Genomic DNA, 19,868 nt, shown 5'->3' on the forward strand with positions numbered 1-19,868 from the left:
ATTTCAAACAATCCTTTGCCTTACTATAATTTTGAGTTAAGCATATATCAACTTCCCATTTTCATCTTCCAATATACATTATTTATAATGTCCATATAACTCTTACACTACAATGGATCATAAATATTTTCCCATTTCCACATAACCCTTACTAATAAAAATGATTCGGTGTGTATGTTATCCTATTGGGTAATATGACCTAAGAAATCAGATTACACTTTGAGTTTGTTATCCATTTTTTTTTTATTTTTTACTACATGGTTTAAATCTAAATTTCTTTGCTTTAAAATATGATTGGAGATGTTGCAATCACTACACACTTCAGTTGTTTTGATTCTATTTGGCTACAGGCCTCATGGTTTTGTTTTTAAGAGAAAATGGTCTTCTAAAGCAATAGGTATTTTAAGAGGAACAAACCCTAAAATGTTAACCTAAAATCATTTCTTGGAGTCTCTTTAGCAATGACAATTCTAGTTTATTTTGTAAACTCTATAAATACATAAGAGGTTTGGACCAGAAAATGGAAGTATAAACCTATTACTCCAGACCAAACATTAGTCCTTTCATATTTATTATCTAAAGTAGAAGTCACATGGGTGATGTTGTCTCTGTGTCGACAGGAAGATTATTTCTTCGGCAAGTGTTTTAATGTGATGGAGGTTGATGCGTTAAATTCCTCACACCCTGTGTCAACCCCTGTGGTGAAACCTGCTCAGATTCGGGAGATGTTTGATGAAGTTTCTTATGAAAAGGTAAAAATGGATAATAAGGGGACATTTTGGACACCAAACTGCTGAAGACTTGGATGGAAGGATGACAGATAGGATTGTGGGGTGACTTTCCTTCCTAAGGAACAACCCAGGTTGAATGCCTTCTCTGCTGCCCTGTGCTGCTTGCTGGAGTTCATTCTTGAAGACCCAACGCAGTTTGATCGGTAATCCTGAAGAGAAACTTCGAGTCAGTTTCTCCCTCAACAAACGGGTCTTGACTGAGCCTCACCTTTGTACCAGGCAGACAGTCCTGCCTCCTGTAGCTTGGCTTTCAGTGCCTTCAGAAATAGCTGGTATTGTGGAACTGCAAAATATGGTCCTATACGATGTGTTTAATAACAGAACTGGAAACGGTTGCTAACATTTAATGGGAGATCTTACATAACAGTCTTCACCTGGCTTCTCTGGACAAGGGAAAGGGAAAGGATTCTAGTCACGGTGGTCACACAGGGCCTGTGTATTGCTCTCAGGAATACAAGCCAGAGCTAAAGTCCAAGTCCCTACTTCGTGAAATCAAGCTTCTGCTTCTCCAGTTCTCTTCCCATTGCCAACCATTCCACTGTCTTCAACAAGGCAGAGAATGTCATTTATCATGGTACTTGGCCCATTTATTTGTAGTAAACAGTATTTGTAGTATTTGTAGTATTTCTTTGTTTCCATCAGCAGTGCAGGGGAGATAAAAACAGACCTACAGAGGCCTAGCCCAGTAGAACAGATGAGAGCCCAGAAATAAATGCACACCTATGTGGCCAATTTTTTTCTGTGTGTGCCACAGTCATGGGGGTGGAGAGGAAAAGACTCTTCACCCAGGAATACTGGGTCTTGAGGCATTCTCTTGCTCCTTTTCCCTGCATTCCTCTGGCCCTCTCTGCTCCAGGATGCCTGCCCTCCTCTGTTCCTTAACTGGGACCTCTGTTTCCATCTTCTATTATAGCTACTTTCCCCACTGCTGGGCTGGAGTAACCCTGGGGAAGGCAGGAGGTGGTGCCAAGTGTTGGTTCTGCACCACTGTCCACTAACCTGGGGACAATAGCAGCTGGCCAGTGGTGGTCATTTGCCCTGTGGGGAGCCTTGGTTGCTGTTAGAAAATGATGGCACTAGCAGGTGAAGAAGAGAAACAGTCCTGTTCAGCTCCCTGCCCAGATAGGTCCAGGTTTACCCACTTCCTTGAAAAGCACTTTTTTTTCTGTAAGTGTACTTCCTTTAATTGTGTCACAAATCACAGACTTTGAAAATGTTACCGCGGTTGCATTATGAAAGAGTTCTTCCAAACTAAAAGTGTGACAGCAGATCAGATGATGATTCAACTTAACAATTACCCACGCTGTCTTTTCAGGGAGCTTGTATTCTGAATATGCTAAGGGATTATATCAGTGCTGATGCATTTAAAAGTGGTATTGTACAGTACCTCCAGAAGTATAGCTACCAAAACACAAGAAATGAGGACCTGTGGACTAGTATGGCAAGTGTGAGTATGGTTTGGTTTAGTCTCTGCCTTGGGGATTACCAGGCTTATTACCATGTTTTGTTTTGTTTTCCTACACCCTGTTAATCCTTCCGAGAAGAATCCTGACTGTTTTCTAGAGGACCGGGAATAACACATTTGGTTTTGGTTTTTAGATTTGCCCTACAGATGGCTCAGAAAGGACGGACGGCTTTTGCTCCAGGGGTCCTCATTCATCTTCAACCTCAGTAAGTTCTTGCAGCTGTATGTGGTACCCCGAAACACATGTGTTTACTCCGTGTTCTTTGAAGGAAGCCTCGGGGCCAACCTCTCTGAGGTCTTTCATTCTATCACTGTAACTCCACATAAGACTGTGGTTAGGGGCGCCTGGTTGGCGCAGCGGGTTAAAGCCTCTGCCTTCGGCTCAGATCATGATCCCAGGGTCCTGGGATCGAGCCCCACATCGAGCTCTCTGCCCAGCAGGGAGCCCGCTTCCTCCTCTCTCTCTCTGCCTGCCTCTCTGCCTACTTGTGATCTCTGTCTGTCAAATAAATAAATAAAATCTTAAAAAAAAAAAAAGACTGGTTAAACTGTAGCAGACTGACAGCCTTTTTACAGTTTTTTTATAGTTTTTTTTTTTTTTTTACAGTTTTTACAGTTTCCCTGAAAAGCTGTCTATGCAAGGGGGTGGCATAGTGTTTGTGGGAAACGTTTATCACTGGTACTAATTTGTTCAGCTTTGTTCTCTGGAAAGCCATGAATTTATGACCTTTTCCTGTGGTAGACTGGGGCTGTGTCAGTCAGCCCATGTGGGTCACTCCCATAACTTTTCATTCATGAAAAAACAAACTAGGGCAGCAGGCAACCTTGAGCGCGTAAGCACTGGGCACGAGCTGAGCACTTGACTCCTTTACATCTTGGAGTGAACCTGTGAGCTTAACTGATGGGGGTGTGAAATCCAAAAGCATATGTTGGGTCAGTTGCAGAGTGGGGATTTGAATTTAGATCTAATTCACATTTTTTACTGCTGAGCTAGAAAGAATCCTTAATATTTGAGTCCCAAAACCACGTGAGTCTGTTTATCTGGACTTGTAGAGTTTTTTCATAGGAAGTGAAAGTTGAGTCTAGAGAGGCAGCTAAATTTTATTCACCCTATTGTCATTTTTGAGGTCTTTATGGCTTTTAGAGACTGCTTTACTCCGTGATCTCTAGATTTGTTATGTAGTATGTTTTATCGTTTGGCTCTTCAATATCCTTAGAAGCTTTTTTAGTATCTAAGAATAGATCAGTTTTTAAGAATGTGGACCGTCTTGATGTTAGCACTGGGAAGGACAGGCTAGTGGCTGAACATTGTCTCCCACCTTGCCTGTCTGAGCCAGCATTGTTACATGGTTGCTGAACACTTGGTCTCCCTTCCCTACTTCATTCATTCACTTGCCTGCTGGAAGCAGGGTGCCAAGCCCAAGGGATGCCCAGTAGAACCAGATACAGTACCTGCTGGGGAGCCTAGACCTACACAGATGGAGGAAGGGAATGGAAAGGCAAACAGTCAGTGCTCCGGTGAGAATGCTACTGTGGGACACAGTGTGGGGAAGGGAGGAGGAGAAGGGGTGAGGAAAAGCTTCGAGGGACTTGTCAACAGGTCTTAGCCCAGGAGTGCAAGCTTGGGTTCTCCATTAGCATCGGGCGAGTGGTCACGTATCTGTTTTCTGTCTACCTCAGCACTGGCGACAGGAAGGCCTTGATGTAAAGACCATGATGAACACGTGGACGCTGCAGAAGGGCTTTCCCCTGATAACCGTCACGGTGAGAGGGAGGAACGTGCACATGAGGCAGGAGCACTACACCAAAGGACCCGAGGACGCCGCAGAAACTGGGTAACCTTTCTGTTGTTGCCTTGGTAACACCTGCCTTGTGCGACAAAAATTCATTTTTCAGAGCGTTCTTGTCTTGACCGCTAAAATATTCCAACTAAATCTCTGTATCCGGGGCGCCTGGGTGGCTCAGTTGGTTGGGCAACTGCCTTCGGCTCAGGTCACGGTCCCGGAGTCCCGGGATCGAGTCCCGCATCGGGCTCCCAGCTCCATGGGGAGTCTGCTTCTCTCTCTGACCTTCTCGCTTCTCATGCTCTCTCTCACTGTCTCTCTCTCAACTAAATAAATAAAAATCTTTAAAAATAAAATAAAATAAAATAAATCTCTGTATCCTATGAAGTCGAGTTACACACCACCATCTTCCAAGAGGATAAATGTGGCTTTCAACCTTGGTTCTTCTCAGTAAAGCTGTTACTGTATCATTATTTTAACATTGCCATGTCCTGTAGTTGGATGGGTTGGTAATTCCGGGTTCTGACTGGAAACGAGCTCTACACGAGGCAACTGCCCCTGAAGGCCGATAGTGCCTGGCGTTTGGGTTGGAGTGGAGGACATAGACATGCGGGTGTTACCTGGGGCGTAGGGGGAACTGCGTTGGTTTTTGGAAGTCTGCGTTAGATCCTGGAGCCTGTTTGTCAGCTTTACCACTTCAGAAGGGCGTCACTGGAAAGCAGATTGTGCACCTTGACCGACCCAAATGGACAGTACTTCAATTTGTTTTGAAATAATTTCAGACTTAGAGGAGTTGTAAGAAGAGCACAAAGAATTCTCATGTATTCTTTACCCAGATACACATGTATGTTAACTTTTTACTACATTTACTTTATCATTCTCTCTCTAACCGTCCCCCCCTTCTCCCCTCTCTTTACATATAACCTGAACTATGTGTATAAAATGTAAAATAGAACCTTTCCACGTATAATCCAAAATATCAGTTAAAAATACACTCTTTAGGGACGCCTGGGTGGCTCAGTTGGTTAAGCAGCTGCCTTCGGCTCAGGTCATGATCCCAGCGTCCTGGGATCGAGTCCCACATCGGACTCCTTGCTCAGCGGGGAGCCTGCTTCTCCCTCTGCCTCTGCCTGCCATTCTGTCTGCCTGTGCTCGCTCTCTTTCTCTCTCTCTCTGATAAATAAATAAAATCTTTAAAAAAAAAAAAAAAGAATATCCTTAAAAAAAAAAAAATACACTCTTTAGGGCGCCTGGGTGGCTCAGTTGGATAAGCGACTGCCCTCGGCCCAGGTCATGATCTTAGAGTCCCAGGATCAAGTCCCACACTGGGCTTCCTGATCAGTGGGGGTCTGTTTCTCCCTCTGACCCTACCTGCTCTCCTGCTTTCTCATTCTCTCTCTTTCAAATGAATAAAATCTTAAAAAAGAATACTCTTTACCTTTTTATATGCTCTCTACATAGCATATATATTATTCATATGTTATTGAAGTATAATTAACAAACAGTATCCCATTTCATGTATAGTCGTACTGATTCATTACTTTTACATTGTAAAATACCAATAAGTCTTATTACCATATGTAATATGGTAATAATTATTATTATATTTATTATATATAATATATTATTATTATAAATAAATATTATTACATAATAAGTCATTACCATATGTAATATGGTAATAATGTAATAAGAAAATTATTACAGTATTACTAGGGCAGCTGGGTAGCTCAGTGGGTTAAGCCTCTGCCTTCAACTCAGGTCATGATCTCAGGATCCTGGGATCGAGTCCCGCATCAGGCTCTCTGCTCCTTGTAGAGTCTGCTTCCCCCCTCTTTCTGCCTGCCTCTCTGCCTACTTGTGAGCTCTCTCTCTGTCAAAAAATAAATCTTTAAAAAAATTATTACAGGGGATGCCTGGTGGCTCCGTGGGTTAAAGCCTCTGCCTTCAGCTCAGGTCATGATCCCAGTGGGATCAAGCCCCACATTGGGCTCTCTGCTTGGCAGGGAACCTGATTCCTCCTCTCTGTCTCTGCCTGCCTCTCTGCCTACTTGTGATCTCTGTCTGTCAAATAAATCAATCAATCAATCTTTAAAAAAAATTATTACAGTATTGATTGTATTCCTTATGCTATACATTATATCCCATGACTTATTTTGAAACTGGAATTTGTAACTCTTAATCTCCTTTACCTACACCCCCACCACCCCGCACCACCCCCCACAACCAAGAGTTTGCTTCCTTTATCTAGGAGTCTTTGTTTTGTTTTGTGTCTCAGATGACACATAAGGGAGATCCTACGGTACTTGTTTCTATCTGTAGGAATTCTTTCACGTAGCATGATATCCTTTAGGCCCATCTCTGCTGTTGCAAATGGGAAGGTTTCATTCTTTTATTGGCTAACACTCTATTGTGCGTGTATGTACGTATGTGTATATATACATCTTTTTATCAACTTATCACTGGACACTTTGGTTGCTTCTATATCTTGCTATAGCTACACAATGCTGCATGAACATACAGCTTCATGTACCTCTTCAGAGGGGTGTTTTCATTTTCTTTGAATCAATACTCAGAAGAGGGATTGCTGGGTCATAGTGTAGTTCTACTTTTAATTTTTTAAGCAACCTACATACTATTTATGATAGTGACTGTACCAGTTTACACTCTAACCTTCAGGAAAACGGAGCCTTCCATTTCCTCAACATTCTTACCTATCTTTTCATCATGATGACTGTACTTGTGAATCCTCATTACCTATTTCACCTCCCCCCCCCCACCTCCCCTTTGGTAACCATCAGTTCTCTATGGTTGAGAGTCTGTTTCTGTTTCCTGGTTTCTCTTTTTGTCCTGGTTTGTTTTATTTCTTAAATTCCACGTACGAGTGAGGTTATATGGTATTTTTGTCTTTCTCTGTCTTATTTTACTTAGCATTATACTCTCCAGTTCCATCCATATCATTCCAAATGGCAAGACTTCATTCTTTTTTATGGCTGAGTAATAGTCATTATATCTGTATATAATCCCACATCTTCTGTATCCATTCATCTGTTAATGGACACTTGGGCTGTCTCCATAATTTGGCTACTATAAGTAATGCTGCAGTAAATATCGTGGTGCATGTATCCCTCTGAATTAGTGTCTTCATATTTCTTGGGTGGATACGCAGTAGTGCTATTGCTGGATCATAGGGTAGCTCTATTGTTCATGTTTTCAGGAACCTCCGTACTATTTTCCCGCATGGCTGTACCAGTTTGCATTCTCACCACCAGTGCAGGAGGGCTCCCCTTTCTCCGCATCCTCACCAACACTTGTTTCTTGGGTTTTAATGTCAGCCATCCTGACAGATGGGAGGTGATATCTCATTGTAGTTTTGATTTGCATTTCCCTGATAAGTGATGTTGAACATTTTTTCATGTGTCTGTTGGCCATCTGGATGTCTTCTTTGGAGAAATGTCTGTTCATGGCTTCTGTCCATTTTTTTAACTGGTTTCTTTGTTTTTTGGCTATTGAGTTTGATAAGTTCTATACATTTCGGATACTAACCTTTTATTGGATATGTCATTTGCAAATACCTTCTTTAGGCTGCACTTTAGCTTTGTTGGTTGTTTACTGTGCAGAAGCTTTTTATTTTGATGTAGTCTCCATAGTTTATTTTTTGTTTTCTTTCTCTTTGGCTCTTTGGTTTTCTTTCTTTCTCTTGCCTCAAGAGACTTATCTAGAAAAATGTATCAGAAATTACTGCCTGTGCCCTCTTTGAGGATTTTTATGGTTTCAAGACTCACATTTAGTACTTTAATCCATGTTAAGGTTGTTTTTGTGTATGGTGAAAGAAGTGGTGTGGTCTCCTTCTTTTTCATGTAGCTGTCCAGTTTGCCAATACCATTTGTTGAAGAGCTTTTCCCCACTGTATATTGATTCCCGTTTTGTCAAAGATAAATATATGATTATGGGTTTGCTTCTGGGTTTTCTGTTCTATTGATCTATGTGTCTGTTTTTTATGCCAGTACCATACAGGTTTAATATTACCATTTTGTAATATGACTTAAAATCTGGTGTTGTGGTACCTCCAGTTTTTTCTTTGTCAAGATGGCGTTGGCTATGTGGTTCCATACACATTTTAGAATTGTTCGTTCAAGCTCTGTGAAAAATGCTGTTGGTATTTTGATAGGAATTGCATTAAATCTTTAGATTGCTTTGCATGCCATAGCCATTTGAATGATACCTGTTCTTCTATTCCATGAGCATGGAGTATCTTTCCATTTCTTTGCATCATCTTAAATTGCTTTCATCAGTGTTTTATAGTTTTCAAAATAATAGGTCTTTCACATGTTAGGTTAAGTTTATGCCTAGATATTTTATTGTGTCTGGTACAAATACAAGTAGGATTGGTAATTTCATGTTCTGCTGTTTCATGGTTAGTGTATAGGAATGCAACAGATTTCTGTACGCCAAATTTGGATCCCACAACTTCACTAGACTCAGTTGTCAGTTCTAGTAGTATTTTAGTAGAGTCTTGAGAGTTTTCTGTGTATGGTATCATGTCATCTGCAAATAATGAGAACTTTATTTCTTCCTTACCAATTTGGATGCCCCCTCCTTTTTTTATGCTGTCTGATTGCTATGGCTAGGAATTCCAGTACTATGTTGATTAAAATTGGTGAGAGTGGACATCTTTCTCTTTTCTTGAACTTAGGGGAAAGCTCTCTTTTTCACCATTGAGTACAATGTTGATTGTGGTTTGCATATAAGGCCTTTATTATGTTGAGGTATGTTTCCTCTAGACCTACGTTGCAGAGGGTTTTTTTTAAAGCATAAATGGAGGTTATACTTTGTCCAATGCTTTTTCTGCATCTGTTGAAATGATCATATAGTTTATCCTTTCTCTTACTGATGTGATATATCATGTTAATTTGTGTGTGTGTGTGTTTGTGTGTGTGTGTGAATATTGAGTCACCTTTGCATCCTGGGAGTAATCTGGTTTGATTGCAGTGAATGATTTTTTTTTTTAAATGTAAGATTCGGTTTGCTAATGCCTTGTTAAGGATTTTTGCATCTATATTCATGAGAGTATAAGTATAGGTATACTATAGTATAGTGTAGGTATACTATAGTATAGTGTAGGTATACTATAGTATAGTGTAGGTATACTATAGTATAGTATAGGCCTGTAGTTCTCTTTTTCATATTTCCTCCTCTGATCTTTCCTTTTCCTCTTATGACTCCTTAACATTTCTTATAAGGCTAGTTTGTGGTTCTTCTTAGTTCAGTGAACATCTTTATGACCATTATTTTGAACTCTTTATCAGGTAAATTACCTATTTCATTAGGGCTTTTCTTTTTCTGTGATTTTTTGGTTTTCTTTTGTTGGGAATATAATCCTTGGTGTCCTTAGTTTGTTTGACTTCTGTCTATTTCTGTGATTTACTGTTAGTTGTGTAGGTTGCGTGTGCCTAGTGGCTTTGGCTGGCCAGCTGAAGCTGGAGTGGGATGGGGGAGAAACGTCCCAGGGCAAAGTGAACCAAGGCTGTTCTGGTGAGATGGTTGGAACTGGAGTATGCATGAGCTGGGGAGTTCTGAGAAAATCCTTCCCTGGGCCACCCTGGAGAAATTGCTGAAGTTGGAGGAGATGGTGCCCTGGTTGGAGGTCTAGAGCTGGAGTGAGAACAGGTTCAGTCCATGGGGTCCCAGGTTGTCCTGCGCCAAGGCCACCATGGTAGGATGGCTGAGGCTTGACTGGGTATAAGCCAGGAGGGTCCCAGAGTATTCTGCTGGGGCCACTGCTGCAGGTTGACTGGAATTGTTATGGGCTAGGAGTCTTGGAATGGCTGGGGTGGCCCTACGCAGCTGGCTAGAGTGAATGAACCCTGCCCCTGTCCACAATATCACAGTGGAGGGGGAATGTACACAGTGGTTCTCACCAGCGCCTATGACTTCAGAGAGAGTTCTAGCAGTTTGCCCACTGTTTGGTGGATGCTCTAGAGTTGGTCAGTGGATTTTCTTCACTTATAATCTAGTTATCCTCTAAATTGCATTATATTCATCACATCTCAGGGTGGGCAAGTCTGATGGGGGCCTTCGGTAATAGCCCTCCCTCATTACCTTGGGATGGAATTTCTGTTATCCTGGCTCTTTTTCTGCCTTCTGTGTGTGGTCCCTCTATCATTTATCATGCAGAAGCTATTCAATCAGCTCTTGATTCTTCTTCAAAAGGAATTGCTCTATATGTAGATATAGATTTGGTGTATCCACAGGGGAGGTGAGTTCGATGTCCTCCTATGCTGTCCTCCTGGATCCACAGTAGCGTATATATATATATGCATATATACATATATGCATATATATACAATATAAATATATTTATATATATAATACAGAATTTATGTATTTTATGTATGTATATTGCACAATGTAATACATATATATATATTTTACTACAGGTAAGTTGGAAACATGATGTCCTCTACTCTGAAATAGTTGTGTGATATTTCTATAAAAAATAAGAATATTCACCATGTAAGCACAATATAATATCAAAATTATGAAATAAAATTGATCTAATACTTGATCCATAAACCTGACTTAACTTTTCCACCTTTCCTAATAATGTCTTCATAGCGAAAGAAAAAAGCTGCAGTTCAGGATTCAATATAGGCTCACATTGCATTGTCACACATGTTCAGTTGTATTTTTTTCTTCTTTTCCCGAAACAGTTCTTTAACATTTTTCTTCTTGCCCTTGATATTTTTGAAGAACACAGGCCAGTTCTGTTCTGTTCTGTTCTCTTGTTTCTTTTTCCTTTTCCTTTTCTTCTTTTAATAGATTGTCCTCCAGTCTTTGTTTTCTGCTGTTTTTTCATGATGGGATTCAGGTTGTACATCACTGACAGGAATTCCACTGAAGGGATACTCTATTCTTTTTTTTTTTTTAAAGATTTTATTTATTTATTTGACAGACAGAGATCACAAGTAGGCAGAGAGGCAGGCAGAGAGAGGAGCAAGCAGGCTCCCTACTGAGCAAAGAGCTTGATGTGGGGCTCGATCCTAGGACCCTAGGATCATGACCTGAGCTGAAGGCAGAGGCTTAACCCACTGAGCCACCCACGCACCCCTGTGATATTCTATTCTTAATAATGTTGTAGGAGTCACAGGATGGCTATCTGTGCCATTTATAGGGGTCCAGGTCTTTAAGGTAGGACCTCTGAGCTCCAACCTCTACAGAGGGTGCTGGGGTTCATTGGAGCTCAAATTCCCAGCTCTACTGAAAAAGTCTGAGAAGAATGAACAGTGCTTGAACTGGTGCCCCTTGCAAAGCTGGAAAACAGGCTGGTGACATCTTGACCTCTTGGCTCTAGTAGTTTTGGTAGCATCATTAAAACTCGCCCGTGTGTGGCATATGATAGATGATTTAATAACTGTTTGTTGGACTGAATCAACAAATAATCTGTCCTTTCTCTAAGGTACCTGTGGCATGTTCCACTGACATTCATCACTAGCAAATCAAACTCAGTCCAAAGATTTTTGCTGAAGACAAAAACAGGTAACTACGTAGAAGTAACTACGTTAAATACGGAAGAAACTGGAAATGTGTAAGACTTGCTAAGTTTGTTTTACTGTTGATCGTGATTAAAAAGAAGGATCAGGTCAATCTTTATATTAAGCAAATTGTTGGCTTTCAATTTCTAGTGAGGAAAGGATTGAAAATATTCTCTGGTAGCAAAAAAGAAAGCCAGTGTCTTGCCAGGTGGAGAATAAAGCATCTGAGTTATATATGTTGAGAGGGAGGGATTACGAGTGAAAATTCCCCCTTTTTTGAACCCTGCTGGATCATATCATATGTATGGCCTATATGGCCTAAAGTATGGCTGTATTCTCAGAGATCTATAAATCTCAAAATATTGGTGTCTAAAGCTAGTGCTGGCCTTTGCCTATTAGAATGGACTTTTCTGGTTTCTGAAAGAAATGTGTCCAAAAGGAAACTCATTTCAGTATTAAAATTGTTCAATATTAAACTTGCCTTTAGTTTCTTTGTCCAGTCTCTGATCAGAAAAGCTTTCATCAGCCAAGACAGAAAATGGAGCTCTGATGTATTTTATTTGCTCTAGATGTGCTCATCCTCCCAGAAGAGGTAGAATGGATCAAATTTAATGTTGGAATGAATGGCTATTACATTGTGCATTATGAAGACGATGGATGGGATTCTTTGACTGGCCTTTTAAAAGGAGCACACACAACAATCAGCAGCAACGATCGGGCCAGTCTCATCAACAATGCGTTTCAGCTCGTCAGGTAATGACAGACTCCTCAAGGTCTTGGTTTATTTCTGAAAGCCGCTATTAGCATTCAAACACTTGATTTCTAAAGACAAAAATGATTCCTTGCTCGTAAGAAGCTAAGATGGTGTTTTCTCCTAAGTTCTTAAATTCCAAGGTTGCTTCTAGTCTTAGGATTAACCAACCATGTGTCTGTGTCTTCAGAGTAAAGCTAAAGCAAGGGACCTGTATTTTAATGTTGCTAACGACATAGATCAGACTGATGCAAATGTACAGAAAACCAGGAGACCAGTCTTGCGGAGAAGCTTCTGGTCCCTAAAGCCTTGTCTCATAGCTTTTCTGGCCCTGCTGAAGCTTAGGAGGTTTCTGCCCTGGTGGGTCTTTCCCATTTTTAAAACCTTCTTAGAAGACTACGTGGGTTAGTACCCAGTTGTTTGCATTTGTGTCTGGGGTTAACCCAGATTTCTCCCCCCAGTTCTCAAACTAGATACCTGAATTTCATGGAAGGTTTCTGAAATAAAGCTTAGAAAATGTGGCGCAGCCACATGATGTTGGAGTTGTATGGATAGTGTTCATTTTTTTTTTTTTTTTGCCTTATGTCCATGGTTTTCAAGAAAATGGCTCCTAAGCCTGAAACTCAAATTTGTTCAGTATTTAGGCAGAGCTGCAGTCCCCAGGGGAGTCATGCAGGTGGGAAGACCTGATTCTGTAATTCTCATTTCCCATGTCCCTTTGCTCTAAATTTTGAGTTCATTTGCTGGACCTCTCAGGGTGGCAAAAGGCAATGGGGGATAAAGATAGAAGTGGTTTTTCTAGTTGTTTCTGCCTACCTGAGACTATTTCCCTCTGTAATATTGCTGAATTCTTGGAGGATTTTGCACTTAATATATACCCTGCCACTAAGATTTTGGACACCTGCCCTCCATAATGAAGGTTTTTTTTTTTTTTTTTTAAAGATTTTTAAAATTTATTTCATAATGGAGGAATTTATCTATGTTCACTTTCTTTTTGAAATGGAGACAAGAATGTGTTTAATGCAGATGCTCAGACTTTTGACTGGGTGGCAGTCTCTCTAAGATGACTGATTTTGATAAAAATCACTGTCTTATTCTGGATGTTGAGCCCCCTGTCTGTTGTTTCTCAGAGGGACAGATGCTGATCTGTCTCCATTTTGTCTTCACCAAGAGTTAGCACTGGCTATATTATTATTCAAGAAACTTCCTCCACAGTGGTAAATAAGCCAGTGCTATGTGTGAAAGAAAAGACACTTATATAAAGGCCCCGTTAATAAGGCATCATTTATATCTGATTGAATGTATCACTGGAAGATTAAAGTATCTTTTAGGGGTGCCTGGGTGGCTCAGTGGGTTAAAGCCTCTGTCTTCTGCTCAGGTCATGATCCTGGGGTCCTGGGATTGAGGCTTCGGCTCAGGTCATGATCCTGGGGTCCTGGGATCGAGCCCTGCATTGGGCTCTCTGCTCAGCAGGGAGCCTGCTTCCTCCTCTCTCTCTCTCTCTGCCTACCTGTGATCTCTGTGAAATAAAATAAATAAAATCTTTTTTTTTTTTAAGTATCTTTTTTTTAAAAGATTTTATTTATTAATTTGACAGAGAGAAATCACAAGTAGACGGAGAGGCAGCCAGAGAGAGAGAGAGAGAGGGAAGCAGGCTCCCTGCCGAGCAGAGAGCCCAATGCAGGGCTCAATCCCAGGACCCTGAGATCATGACCTGAGCCGAAGGCAGCGGCTTAACCCACTGAGCCACCCAGGCGCCCTTAAAAGTATCTTTTGAAACAAAAAGTTGATTTCCTGGTTTTTGTTTAAACTGCTAACCATGGTTTCTCTTGACCAGCAATGGAAAGCTATCAATTGAAAAAGCTTTGGACTTAGCCCTGTACTTGAGACGTGAAACTGAAATTATGCCGGTCTTCCAAGGTTTGAACGAGCTGATACCTATGTATAAGTTGATGGAGAAAAGAGATATGAAGGAAGTGGAAAATCAGTTCAAGGTAGAAGCCTTCGATAAATTGAATAGTTACATACTGCTTTGCTCTTGTGTGGGTGTGGGAAAGCATCCTTACCATTGTGTATATGGGTATATCTCTAGAAAGTGCATCAGAATTAGTATTCGGATTAAATAGCAAAGATTTGGGTTTCATCCTGACACTAAAGACAGAGCACAGTAAGAATCAGTACTTAAGTTTTATGGATTTGTTATTCCCTTCTTTTTGCAAATCCTTTATTTCATTTTACTTGTCTTTTGAGGTTTACTATTTAATTTTTATTATATTCAAGTTAACATATACTGTATTATTAGTTTCAGGGGTAGCATTTAGTGATTCATTGGCTGCAGTGCTCATTCCATCACATGCCTTCCTTAGTGCCCATCACCCAGTTACCCCATCCCCCCATCCCCTTCCCCTCCAGCAACCCTCAGTGTGTTTCCTGTAGTTCAGAGTCTCTTATAATTTGACTTCCTGTCTGTACCTTTTATTTTTCCTTCCTTTCCCCGATACTCCTCTGTTTTTGTTTCTTTAATTCCACATATGAGTAAAATCATATAGTATTTGTCTGTCTTTGACTTTTTTCACTTACCATAACACCCTGTATTTGGATCCACATCATTGCAAATGGAAAGGTTTCATTCTTTTTGATGGCTGAGTAATATTACACACACACACACACACACACACACACACACACACACACCCCACATCTTCTTTATCCATTCATCTGTCAATGGACTTCTGGGCTTTTCCCATATTTTCACTCTTGTGGACATTTCTGCTATAATATTGGGGTGTAGAGGCCTCTTAGAATCACTCTCTATCCTTTGGATAAATACCCAGGAGTGCAATTGCAGGGTCATAGGGTAGCTCTATTTTCAAGTTTTTGAGGAACCTCCATGCTGTTTTCCAGAGTGGCTGCACCAGCTTGCATTCCCACCAACAGTGTAGGAGGGTTCCCCTTTCTCTGCATCCTTCACAACATCTGTTGTTTCCTGACTTAATTTTAGCCATTCTGACTGGTGTGAGGTGGTATCTCATTTTGACGGTTACTCTTAAGATACTCCATGACTCAGGTACTTGAGGAAGAGGGACAAAATCATTTTTGGCAAAATGTTATGAAGTCCTGTTGTATGATTTGTTCTCAAACTTTAGTTCTATAAACCTGGTTTCAAAAGTGGCAGTTCATCACGATTTTTAAATCGATAAAGGTACATTTATAAAAGATGCTTATGCAAATAGTAAAATCATGATTTTCTTGTTTTTGCCCCCTTTTATAAATAAATATAAATAGAATCACGTGGTTTTAAAAAAAGAGTTGGATCCCACTTTACCAATTAATCCCCACCCCCTGCGGGTATATCAACTCGTCTAAAACACAAGGCAGCCCAGGACAGTACTGGTGACACGTGTGGCTTTCCCACAGGCCTTTCTCATCAGGCTGCTGAGGGACCTCATTGATAAGCAGACGTGGACAGATGAGGGCTCTGTCTCGCAGCGAATGCTGCGGACTGAGCTGCTCCTACTTGCCTGTGTGCGCAAGTATCAGCCCTGCGTGCAGAGGGCAGAAGCCTATTTCAGAGAGTGGAAGGAAGCAGATGGAAATCTGAGGTCAGTGCTTACCAAACAATGAGTCTGTTCCTGTAAAGGCTATCTTTTCTGTTTTTCATCGTCAGTGCTAGATGTTGGGAGAAAAAAACAAGTAGAGCCAAACCTCCCATGCTGTACTTCTTGGGAAAATAAATTGCTTCTTGAGATTTTTCTATGTATCTCTCAACTTTCTGTTTTAAGAATGCTAGGAGGGAAATTCTATATATAAAAGTCAAATATCTGGAGAGTTAAAGTGGGATCAGAATGATTTCCGTCTAATGGAGGTAAAGACCACAAGTGAAACAGCTGTCCTAGAGAGGAACAGTGGCAGTGCATGCATGCCACAACAGTAGCTTCTTTGGGCTTCCAAAGTCCCTGTGTAGTAGTTGCTGACACCATTGAAGCAAAGTAGGGTCTTCCTGTATTTAGAATTTATTCTTGAACTTTAATATTTGGAGCTTAAATCTCTCTAGGAGATATTAAGCCAACAATCTACATGGCTCTATTTAAAGAAAAACCTGCAAACAATGGTCTAATTGGATTCCTGACTTTTGTTCATGGACTACATCTTGAGTCTACTTTGAATTTCTTTCTTTTGGCCTGAGAAGTGTCCGTCTGTCCTGTTCCCCGGCATCATGGTGTTATATATGTAGGTATTTATCAAAGTGGCTTTTCCCATTATGGTTTTGAGAAGGGTACTTAAAACCTAATTGTAGATACTTCCTTGTGCCTCTCCCATAAAATCTGAAGAAAGAGGTAATTTTTGTTTATATTTCCAGGCATGTTGCTCCGCTCACTGGGCCAGTTTATTAGTTTGTCATTTGTCATCACTCTACATCCAGACACACTTCCTGCCTCTCAGACTCTCACCAGCAATGTTCTTTCCCACAGCCTGCCCAGCGATGTGACCTTGGCAGTGTTTGCTGTGGGGGTCCAGAACCCTGAAGGATGGGATTTTCTTTATAGAAAATATCAGTCATCTTTGTCTACTTCCGAGAAAAATAAAATAGAATTTGCCCTCAGTATTAGCCAAGATAAGAACAAGCTTCAGTGGTGAGTAATTCATTCATGTTCACGTGGCCAAGAGGAATTAAATGAGCTCAGATCCTTCCGACATCTCTTTGTTCTCTTGGCTGGGAACTGCCTTTTCTGCTGGGAACATTTATTCAAGTGGGCATATGTGTAATGAGTGTGGTCATTGATTAGGGGAGAAGCAGGTGTTAGGAAAAATATTTAAAGGGATATATATTTGTGTCTCTTTAATATGTTTAGAAACACATATGGCAAAGGCCTTTCTTCAGTTGTCTTATTAACAAACGAGAATACATGAGCATGGGTGTTGGAAACATTATTTAAATGTGAGTTTTTATTATGTAGCTATAGCAACTATCTTGTGCTTATTATTGACAGATGGGCTTTTTTTTCTGTCACACATTATTTTACTAAAGAAATTCATAACTTTTCTAGGGACTTCTCATTGTTAACATTTCATCTCTTAATCGTTCTAGGCTACTAGATGAAAGTTTTAAGGGAGATGTAATAAAAATTCAAGAGTTTCCATATATTCTTGGAGCTGTCGGCAGGAACCCGGTGGGATATCCATTGGCCTGGCAGTTTCTGAGGGAAAATTGGGATAAACTGATAGAAAAGTAAGTAGTGTCAAAACTTGTGCTGTGACTAGAGCGGTCCATGAACCTGCGTGTGTTTTAGCTTTGTTTGTTAAACAACAGTTAAAGTCTAGACGGATTTTTTTGATTGAAGAGAGCAAGTAGAGGTACTTAAAAAACTCTTCTTAGAAAATACAACACTTAAATTTAGTGCTAATGAATCTGGATAGTCCAGTGTTCCAGTCCATCTGGAATAATCCTTTTCCACACCACGGACCAATCTCAAGGCCTCCTGTGCGCAGTTCACCCCAAACCGTGGGTTAGCACTTCGGCCTGTTTGTCTGTGCTCTTGCCTTGCTCTTGGAGCACTTATGAAGCCTCTACCACTTTCTTTTGGGTACTGAGTCATTTACTCAGCAGTAGGTGTATTTTTTTACAGCTACATCTTAACACTTTTGAGGGTAGAGATCATGTCATGGATTTTTCATGCCTAAGCAGTGTCTCGTTAAATACTGTAAGCACATAAAGTGCTTAAAAACACATGCTGAGGGGTGCCTGGGTGGCTCAGTCACCTCAAGCCTCTGCCTTCGGCTCAGGTCTTGATCCCAGGGTTCTGGAATCGAGCCCTGGGTCAAGCTCCCTGCACAGTGGGAAGTCTGCTTGTCCCTCTCCCTCTGCCTGCCTCTGCCTACTTGTGCTCTCTCTCCGTCAAATAAATAAATTAAACAAACCACAAGTCGAATGAATCAATATTTTATGATACATCTTGATGATTTCCATTTCCAGGTTTGAACTTGGCTCAACTTCCCTAACCCATATGGTCATCCGAACGACAAGCCAGTTCTCCACAAGAGCACGGCTTGAAGAGGTAAAGAAAACTTAAATTTAAGCAACAATTAGCTAATAAATATGGGGTAGACAAAATAAGGGTGTGATGAGTTAGGAATGGATTTTGTCACTTAGTAGATATTCTTTTTGGATGCTCTGGTAACCAAAATTACGTACAAATGAACTATTGAAACCTGTGCACTTCCCCAAACATCACAATAAGAAGCTTGGCTCTGCCATTACAAACCTTTGGGCTTAAGAAATTACTGGAGACATTTAATTCTGTATTTCTTAGGATATTAAAAGTGATCATTAGAGGTGTACATGACCTACATGATCATCTAGCTATTATGAATGAGGCAGGTCTGGAATCTTGGCTCTCTGCTATCTAGGTTCAGGATTTCTTGTTACTTATTTATATGCACTTTGAGAAATAATTTTAGGCAACTTACAAGGTCCATATATAAAAGAAAATTTAAATAACAAGAAGTTGCATGATTGACAGAGGTAACTATCAGGGATTTATGCTGAGGATAATTTATTTCCATTGAACCCTAAATACAGCAAAGGTTCCTAGCGGTCAGGAAAAAAATGAGAAAACAGTATACGTCATTCTCATTGTCTAGTAAGAGGGAAGGAACCACAGAACATAAGTTTCCCACAAAAGCAGACTCTTCACTCAGTCCTAAACTTTGAGGAATTTGATGTCAAGGTCATTGATGTGCCCCTTCTATAAAAATGTTTCCAAAGGCATAGAAAAATTTTACAAGGCTTTTAAAAATAGGTTGCACATAAATAAAAGCTGAGAGCCTAATACTGATCTTTTTAGGAAAACTTCCATTGTATGTTCTGGTTACACCATGATAGAGCTTGATATGGGGAGAATGCTTTGAAAATGAGTAAGAAATGTCCCATCCCTTCTCTCTAGTTTTCATGCAGGCTTGTCAAATTAACTGGCACATAATCCAAGGTTGAATTCGAGTGAGCAGAGCTATTCTGCGTGATGATGGGGACCGTCAGGAGCTAGGGGTAGTTAAGACAGTTGTCCATAACCCGAATCTGTAGCAACAAAACATTTCATTTAGTCACTTGCTCATTCCTTTGTTTTCTCAGTAGTTCTCTAAAGATACATTTTTACTGTAAGGCTGATGTGGATTTAGGTTCTAGGGCTATGGCAAGGAACAGAGTAGACAAGGCCTTTGTCCTCATGGAGCTTAAATTCTGCTGGGGGAATAAGTTATAAAGTGACCTACGTCGGGCTTTATGCTCGGAAGATGAATGAGGCAAGGTAAGGAGAGTGTGACGGGATAAGAACTTTGTTTTACGGGATGGTGAGGAGACTTTTGAGCAGGGACTGAAGGAGATGCAGGTGTGTGTTGTGTGTGAAAGGCCTGAGATATATATAGGGCATGGAAGTGCTCAAAGCCTGGATGTCATCAGAAGGGAGAACGTTCTCCTGTGTAGGAGTCAGCCCGGAAGCCTTCTTGGCCTCCACATCCATGTCATCCCAGAGCCTGCCTGGCTCT

The 19,868-nt window shown here is 40.7% G+C and overlaps 1 protein-coding gene across 3 annotated transcripts in view; it reads left to right on the forward strand.

The window, feature by feature from the left end:
* The window catches only part of ERAP1 (endoplasmic reticulum aminopeptidase 1), a 38,888-nt gene that overhangs the window by 14,706 nt on the left and 4,314 nt on the right, over positions 1–19,868 (forward strand). For all 3 annotated transcript variants that reach the window (XM_032335686.1, XM_032335684.1, XM_032335685.1), the window contains exons 8-18: positions 621–752; positions 2,107–2,238; positions 2,391–2,462; positions 3,937–4,091; positions 11,500–11,579; positions 12,145–12,328; positions 14,164–14,320; positions 15,744–15,928; positions 16,799–16,960; positions 17,416–17,556; positions 18,301–18,382. In XM_032335686.1, the coding sequence (XP_032191577.1) occupies positions 621–752; positions 2,107–2,238; positions 2,391–2,462; positions 3,937–4,091; positions 11,500–11,579; positions 12,145–12,328; positions 14,164–14,320; positions 15,744–15,928; positions 16,799–16,960; positions 17,416–17,556; positions 18,301–18,382 (1,482 nt within the window). The remainder of the gene's footprint in view (positions 1–620; positions 753–2,106; positions 2,239–2,390; positions 2,463–3,936; positions 4,092–11,499; positions 11,580–12,144; positions 12,329–14,163; positions 14,321–15,743; positions 15,929–16,798; positions 16,961–17,415; positions 17,557–18,300; positions 18,383–19,868) is intronic.

Source organism: Mustela erminea, chromosome 3 (assembly GCF_009829155.1).
Source record: "Mustela erminea isolate mMusErm1 chromosome 3, mMusErm1.Pri, whole genome shotgun sequence".
NCBI classification, from domain to species: domain Eukaryota; kingdom Metazoa; phylum Chordata; class Mammalia; order Carnivora; family Mustelidae; genus Mustela; species Mustela erminea.